The 8,639-nt window shown below is 34.5% G+C and overlaps 1 protein-coding gene across 6 annotated transcripts in view; it reads left to right on the top strand.

The window, feature by feature from the left end:
* Positions 1–8,639, top strand: part of NUP98 (nucleoporin 98 and 96 precursor) — an 89,826-nt gene that overhangs the window by 41,716 nt on the left and 39,471 nt on the right. For 4 of the 6 annotated variants that reach the window (XM_013006202.3, XM_045293059.1, XM_030886414.2 and 1 more), the window contains exons 12-15: positions 1,142–1,282; positions 4,596–4,729; positions 7,007–7,194; positions 7,658–7,774. In XM_013006202.3, coding sequence (XP_012861656.1) covers positions 1,142–1,282; positions 4,596–4,729; positions 7,007–7,194; positions 7,658–7,774 — 580 coding nt within the window. The remainder of the gene's footprint in view (positions 1–1,141; positions 1,283–4,595; positions 4,730–7,006; positions 7,195–7,657; positions 7,775–8,639) is intronic. The other 2 variants (XM_045293061.1, XM_045293060.1) reach the window with 1 other exon arrangement.

The raw sequence follows: 8,639 nt of genomic DNA, 5'->3' as shown, positions 1-8,639 counted from the left end.
ACTGGCTCATCTCCTCCCCGAGACCCCTCTGCAAGGGGATCTCCAGTGGCCTACTAATGGGCTTTGGGTCTCCACTCTGCACTCTCCCCATCATTCACTATGGTACTGTGGGTTTATTTTCCAAGTTGTGATCTCAGCAATTTCCATATATATATTTTATTTCTAAGTCTTTATATCTGTGAAGTAGTTTTCCTTGGTATATCATGTCTTTGCCAAGCTGCAACTGCAGTTATTTATGCTCACTAATTTTTCCCCATTTAAAATAATTGCTGACAAAGCATAAACATTTACACGGCATTCTGCAATACATTTCTCCTCTAGAAAAATTAGTTCTCATTCTATCAAAGTCGCTTCATTCCAAAACAAGACTATTTAGGTAGTAACCTTTTCAAAGGACATTTAGCTTTTTGTAAGGCATATATGCTACGGTCTAGCTGAAACCATTTACAGGACATAGTTAGCTTTAACAGTCTGAATGTTTTTAAAGATTAGTTAAGAGTTGGTTTTGTGTATAGCGTAGACTATGTCAGTCAAAATGGAAGCAGTGATTAGGTCATCTGAATGTTCTGATGGGCATGTGTGGATATTTATGGAAAATCAATCATTTAATTTTTTGCAAATATATTGTGATGTATGTAGAGTAGCAGTTTTATTTATTGTTAGATACATACATAGATGTGAACTGTAGCTTCACCATTTAATGCATATGTTACAATAAAATAATTATATTAACCCCACAGTTTTCTCATCTGTGAAATTGGGATAATAACTACCAGTTCAGGGACTAGTGAAGATTGAGATACTAACAGCTCATATATAATGTTTAGTGTATGTCAGACCTCTTCTAAATGCTTTACATGTATTACTCATCTTAATCTCAGAATAAACCTCTAGGTTCTATAATGCTATCTGCTATATATTTAAGGCATCAAGAAGATAAAATATTTTGCCTATGATGTATGTAAGGCACTTTTATAGTAGAGTCCCTAGCAAATAGTATTGACTATAGTAGCTCTTTTTTGTTGAAGTGATGGTCATTTTGAAGTCACCAAATGTGTTGTATTTCTAAGTAACTGACGTGTATAGCACGACATTCAAAGGATCTCCTGTGGCACTTTTTTCTTTCCTCTTGTCTCCATAGCTCTTGGTGCTGGACAGGCATCTTTGTTTGGGAACAACCAGCCTAAGATCGGAGGGCCTTTGGGTACAGGAGCCTTTGGGGGCCCTGGATTTAATACCACGACAGCTACTTTGGGCTTTGGAGCCCCTCAGGTCCCAGTAGGTAAGTGTCAGTCACTTTAGAAGGCTTTACTAGTTTATTTCTCGCTAATACTTACTGACTTTTTTCTGTTCCTCCTTTGTTCCTCCCATGCAACTGACACATATGAGGGAGCTTCATAAAGTTTGTCGAGGAAATGGAGTGAAAGATAATAGAATTTTCCCACTATTTGAAGCCCCCTCATCCATGCCTGTTAATGATTGTATCGTATTAAAGGGCTTATAATAGGCTCCCCTTTCCCTAGTTTCCGGCCTACTCCCTAATTCTGCTCTATAAGTTCATGTCTCTAGATGATGTGCTTATACAGATCAAAAAGCTCATGGGAAGATTCTCTCTTGGTAATTCTATTTTTATACAAATCTTTTGGAAGCCTCCTCGTATTGCTCTGCTTTGCTTTATTAAAGATACAGTAAATTTAATTTGTTATGGTCGGTGAGAATGTAGCTCACTCCTTGCTCTCTCTCGTCTTTATTCTCCCAATATGACCTAACACTGAAGTATTTTTAAACTTCATTCTTTGAATAAATGTTCCTCATTTTGTGACATGTGCCCAACACCTCTATTATTGTTAGATTGTAATTTAAGTAAATAAACTTTTAAATATAACTTTTAATAAGAGAACTTTACCGGAAATAACAAATGTCATTGAGAAAGATGGATGGAAAGCTGGATAAAAAGATAGATAACAGTCTGCTAAATTTATTTTCTGTACTGCATAATATATACTACATTTTGAGAAACCTTTTCAAATGTAATTTGTTTGTTTGTTTTTTTAAAACATGCAAAAGCTATAGCTGGCGAGTTCATTCTAACTCATAGTGATCTTATGGGACAGAGTAATACTATTGGACTGTTACCCTCATGGTCAGTGGTTTAAACCCACCAGCTGCTCTACCGGAGGAAGATGAGCTATCTGCATCTAGAAAGACTTCCAGCACCCCCGCCCCCCAAAAGAAAACGAATTAGCGCCTGAGACACCCTTTGTAATGCCACCATGAGTCAGAGATGGCAGTGGGTATTTTGGATCGTAATCTTTAAGAAATTTGCCAAATCTTTCTCACACAGAGCAGCTGTCAGGTTGTAGCCACTGACCTTTTGGTGGACAGCTGTGAATGTTTAACCAATATAACACCGGGACTGCTTGTATATTTCTATGATTTTTTTTATTTAATCAATTGGGAGATGCTATTTCTGATTCTTCTTTGTCAAGAGTGGATACTAATGTGACTACCTGCCCTTTAATTTCTCTCATTTCTTCTTTGCAATTGTTATGTTTTCATATTGAAAAAATTTATAGCATGTCCTTTCCCATATCTTATTCCCATATGTCTTAGATCCTTTGCTTAAAGGGTCAGTTGAAAGTTGCAATTTCTTGTAACTATGCTTTCTAGAGAGATACAGCTTCCTCCTGCCATTTTTTCTTTCTCATAATTTTATCATTCTTTTTATTCTCTTGGGTTATTAATCTATTACTTTCCTAAACTGTTCCACATATGCATGGACACAGGATCAAAATTCTTTCCTCCCAGATACTTCATTCTTTGATCTTTCTATCCTTTTGTTGTAATAAAAACTTGCGCTGTAATAATATTCTCTAGGACTTCAGCATTGCTCCTGGATATTTCCTTTAATTCTCAGAAGGAGCTGGTGTTACCTTGATAAAGAGGGTTTTCCTCTTTATTTCCTGAATTTTCTGGAATACTTTCAAGTAAATTGTATATGAGAAGTATGTTTATAATGTATGTGAATAAATTATATATACGAAGAACTTTAAATACTTGCAGCCTAAAAATCTCTTTAGGCATTCATCACACATTAATGTCATAGAATTTTGATGTAAGAATAATTATTCTTAGAAGTTCCGCTTGCTTTAAAGATTGCTGGTGAACATTTCAATGCATTTCTGAATCTTGTTTCTTTAAGGTGGTCTCTTTGTCCAGAAATTTCACAGTGATTGCGTAGACATTTTCTATCTTGGTGCTGTGTCTTCCAGTGATGTAAATTTTCTTACTGCTCTTTCCTTCATGCTCTTCTTTTTCTGGCATGCCCAAGTAGCCAGTGGTTCTTATAGGATGATTGGGGATCAACTTGCTCCTTGAACACACTGCCCAGGATCATTTAGCAATATCTGGAGACATTTTTGGTTATAAACTGGAGTGCTTTAGCTACTGGTAAAGGTCAGGAATGTTGCAAAACCTTTCCAGAAATGGGAAAACATCCTTAACATAATATTTTTATGCTAAAGAGCATTGCTTATTACGAGAACTTTTCATATCAAGATTTTAATACAATGGGCTTTGGCGGGTTCTGGTTTTTAGGTTAATTGGGAGTTCATAATGGGGAGGGTTGTATGTGTGTTGCACAATTTTTAAGTTTTAAATAGGTTAAGTTTCCTTTAAATATTTTGATTTGATGTCATGTTTTAGAAGATTTTGGCTCATGGGTCTCAATCTAAGAATAGAATGTTTTAAAATTAACTATATAATTAGAGATTATGAATATAGTTTTTGCTGCTGCTTGTATCATCTGTTCCCTAAAATCTCTGTGACAGATGTCAAATGTCAATACTCACGCTTTGAAAGAAATTTGGGGGTCAATTGAGTGATTTTTTTTCTTATATATTACATTGCATAAATATAATGTTTTTCCTTAATTGTTGCATGAATATAATATGAATGCTAAATGTGAATAACAAATATATAAGCTCACTAAAGTTTTTTTGTTTTTTTTATATGCTATTTTCTTTAGCTTTTAAGGATATACTTTTAAAATCTTAGTCTTTTTACTTTATAAATTAAGGATATTTTCATATAGCCACAGTGAAACAAATGATTGTTATTTTTAAATGGATATGCCTTAATTTTTACAACTGTTCACTTAATGTGGATCACATGTTTCTTCCATGTCTTGACTGTTCCAGACAATATGCAGTAAGGCCTTGTTTTAAATGTCTGTGATTGAAATTACTAGGTCAAAGCATATAAAAACAGAATTTGTTCTATATCCCGCCATTTTGTATAGACAGATTAAATCAATTTATAATGTTTCAATAAGCCAAAGATGGTTAACACTTTATTATACAGCTTTGCCAGTGATAGAGATAATGGCCATAAAAAAACTGTTAATGTTTATATCTTTGACCCATTCACTTAACTGGATTATTGATTTCCTTTGGTTTGTATTGCCTCTCCAGCATTGCTATTGAGGGGGTCTGAACAGTTTGAAGATCACGTCCCCAAAAGTTCTGAACTTTCTTCTTGTAAATGTGCTGGGACCTTGAGCTAACATTTTATCTCCCTCTTTGTCTTTTGTTAAGCGTTGACAGACCCAAATGCTTCTGCTGCCCAGCAAGCTGTCCTTCAACAACACATCAATAGTCTCACATACTCACCGTTTGGAGACTCCCCTCTCTTCCGGAATCCCATGTCAGACCCTAAGAAGAAAGAAGAGGTAAAACTATGGTTGCTTTGGTAAAATTTCTTCTCAAAAAAGGCGAAACTAAATGTGTAGAATATAATTTATTAGCTTTATAGTATAAGAAAGTAACCAAACGTGGATGTAACTATTTTATGTTCTCCACTGTGCCAGGCGCTAGATTTTATATATATATATATTATGGTAAATTATGTCTTTATCTATATATCTGAAAAGCAACATGACAAACAATGACATGATTCTGAACTGCAGGCAACTCCTATTCTCATTTTATAGATGATCAGGAAAAGAAGGCTGATTGGTTTTCCCAAGAATGCTTTTATTTCTTGATTTCTACATAACGATGTTAATCTCTTAGGCTCTAGATGCAGAGGAATTGTCCTTTTTTCACTGTCTTTGGTTTGCTTTTCCACTTAATAGCTTATGAGACCCCGAGTAAAATTATTTTACCTCTCTGAATCTCGAAATTTTCTCTCCTTAAAATGGAACTAGTTGCACCTTCAAGGTTGAGGAATAAATATAGTAATGTATTACTTGTCTCATAGTAAGTTGTTCACTATACAGAATCTTATTCAGTCATTTAAGTTGTGATTAGATGAAAAATTACGCAACATAATTTATGTGCTAAACTTATGTAGTGGGCATTGTGTTCATCCCTAGGGGTACAAAAATGAAAATATGAACTTAAACCCTAAGAGCTAACAATTGTGCAGGGAAATTTGAGACATGTAAATATTTAAGTTAACTCTAGGTCGATATATAGAGTTTCTTTGTCAGGTGATAGAAATGTTTTAGACTAAGGGGGAATTGATCACAAGGATCAAGCTATATAACCCCCTCCCAGGGGGACAAATGATGGAAAAGTTGGAGTGGGGCAACGGAGGATGATGTAAGATATGAAAATAATGATCTATAACTTAACAAGGGTTAGTAAGGCAGGGTGGGCTGAGGAGGGAGGGGGAAGAAATGGGGATCTGATATCAAGGGCTTAAGTGGGAAGAGAATGCTTTGAAAATGATGATGGCGGCCGATGTGCTTGACCCACTGGATGAATGTATGGATTGTGAAAGAGCACCCAATAAGAGTAAGGGGGAGAAAAAAAAAATGTTATAGACTTAGGTAGTGGTGATAGTTTCACGATATAGTGAATGCATTGTAAATTACTGAATTACATACTTTTATCTACCAAAAATGTGTAAAGGAAAACACAGGTACCTTGAGCTTTGATAATGCTGTTCAGGAAGGTAACATTTAGCTTTTTCGATGGGCCTGTAGAAATTGGTAGGTCTTGGCCAAGACCTTACCTACGGTACTTATTTCTCTCCCTTTTCAACAGTTTTATTAGCATGTAATTCACAAATCCAACAACCCAACAGTTCTCTCATCAAGAAGAGTTGTACAGTCATCGCCATAATCTGTTTGAGAACATCTTTATTCTTTTATGCATTGTTAGTAGCTCCCCATCCACCCCCTACTCCACAGTTGATCTGCCACACCTCTAAGGAACCATTAATCCAGTTAGTACCTCTATAGATTTATGGACTATTTGACTCATTGTAGTTATTAAATGAAGGATAAATATAAGCAAATATTCTTTTCCCCTCCTATCCCGAGTAGAAGTTACGTGAGGTTTTTTTTTCAAGCATAAGATTTTATTTTGTAAAAATGCTTTGTATGACAAGGAATTCTTTAGATACCTTATATTCCTACTTAAAATTAATGTCAGCACTTTTAAAAAGCAAAGAGCTGTGGTGACACTATTGGCTAAACGTTGACCTTACTTACAGTTAGCAGGTCAAATCCACCAGTTGCTCCCCAGGAGAAAGATTTGGTTATCTGCTCCTATAAAGATTTATGGTCTCCGGAACACTATAGGCTCACTATGAGTCAGATAAACTCAGGAATAGTGGGTTTGGTTTGATGTTTAAAAAGCAGAACTTCAGCTCGGTCTCTTGGGTGAAAAGACTGGACATGGTGCATAAAAAATAAGATATTGGTACATTATAACTTGTAAGGCACTTTTCAGATACAGTATGTTGATTTCTTTTGAAATAAAACTTGAAATGGGGGCTGGTAAGATGGGAAAAAATCTTACACATAGAGAAAGTTATAAAGACAGTTCTAAAAAAAAAAAAAGACAGTTCTATTAACACTCATACATACAAAGATAAATGTTAATATACTTGTGTTATAGGAAACAATGCTTTATATCTTGCAGAGCCTCTGGACTTTTGGTTTTAAGGCCAATACTGTACATTTGAGTAAAACCAGAACTTTCTTTTCGGTTTTCAGAGATTGAAACCAACAAATCCAGCAGCGCAGAAAGCTCTCACTACACCCACTCATTATAAGCTCACACCCCGCCCTGCCACCAGAGTCCGGCCAAAAGCTTTACAGACAACGGGCACAGCCAAGTCACAACTCTTTGATGGGTTGGATGATGATGAACCATCCCTAGCCAATGGAGCCTTTATGCCCAAGTGAGTTTAATTTTATTAACGTAATTAAAAAGTAAATATAATCATGTATTCTTTTTCTTTGGTTTCTCATATCCAATCTTTGTTAACTTTCTGACTTGGTATTTTTTATAGGAGTTTTCTTTTTGTCTGACACTATGTTTCATGTTTTATTGCCTTCTAATTCAGGGTCTATTCTTCATATGAAATACTTAATTTAATCTCTTTTCCCTCTTTTTCTGTTTCTGTTGTAATCTGTTACACCTTGGTCCACCCCTCAAGACTGTCCAGAGCACCATTAGATTTATTCTTCAGAACACTAAAGTACAATTTTTTGAAGCATCCACCTCTATTTAACATTTATATGTATTTAATATGAACCTGTTTTGTCAATTTTAAGTATATCCTTTGTTAAACCAGAGTACCGTTTGGGCCTCAGTTTGGCCTGTGACGTAACTTTGTGTACCTGACATTTTTCTGTTTATAGGAAGAGCATTAAGAAGTTGGTTTTGAAGAACCTTAACAATAGTAACCTATTTTCTCCTGTTAATCGTGATGCTGAAGATCTAGCTTCACCCTCTGCTTATCCAGAAAATGGAGAGAGGTACACTGAAGTCCTTTTTGGATTGTTAGTACTGTTGGAAAATCCTATTCTTATGTAAAAGATTATGAATTTAGAATTTATTCATTTATGGACATTTGAATTGAGAAATTTTGTGAATGTTAGTTACAGTGACGTATTATTTTGTGACCATCTAGACCTTCAGTCATGTTTCATAAATAGTTTAGATTTGTACATTATTGGAGTTCTGATAAATTTTGTAAAATTCCAAAAATTTATTGTTTTAGACAAGGTTTGCTTACATTTGACACCCCTCACCTCTTTAAAATAGGAATATTTTGTTTAGGGTGATTATTAAAATAATACACAATCATTATATCCAAACCTTCCCCCTTCCAGTTCCTCAAGAAACAAATTAGTATAGACATGTACAAAGGAAGACATGAAAGTGTCCTCACTATTCCTTAGTAGTCTGATACATATTCTGCTTTGGAAGTTTATATATCTATAGATCATATATGTAACATATAATAGATATGTATATGAAGAGTTTGTGCCTATTTTGTAATTGTCTTTGTTCCATTTATTTAAAATGCTTTTTCATGTATATATACACATATATCTATTTCCTCGTTTTTAATAACTTACGAAAATAAAATCATTTACTTTGTAAATGTAAAATAATCCAAGCAGTTTTCTATTAGTATACATTGAAAAGAAACAGTTCACATTAATGTCTCAATGAAAGTTTTGTTTATTTTTAAACTCCTGTAATTACTACTTCCAATAAAATTCTTTGAATTTAATAATTTTGTGACACTTTGCTGCTTATATTATTACAACTAAATTTTTCATTTTTATATTGAAGTTGTCACAAGAGCACTCCCTCAAAAAGAAAATTAAGGTT

The sequence above is a fragment of the Echinops telfairi genome, unplaced genomic scaffold (assembly GCF_000313985.2).
Source record: "Echinops telfairi isolate 266 unplaced genomic scaffold, ASM31398v2 ScPeMD7_1713;HRSCAF=2227, whole genome shotgun sequence".
Classification (NCBI taxonomy): domain Eukaryota; kingdom Metazoa; phylum Chordata; class Mammalia; order Afrosoricida; family Tenrecidae; genus Echinops; species Echinops telfairi.
Note: the sequence above shows the minus strand (reverse complement) of the source record. Positions and strands in the feature narration are given on the sequence as shown.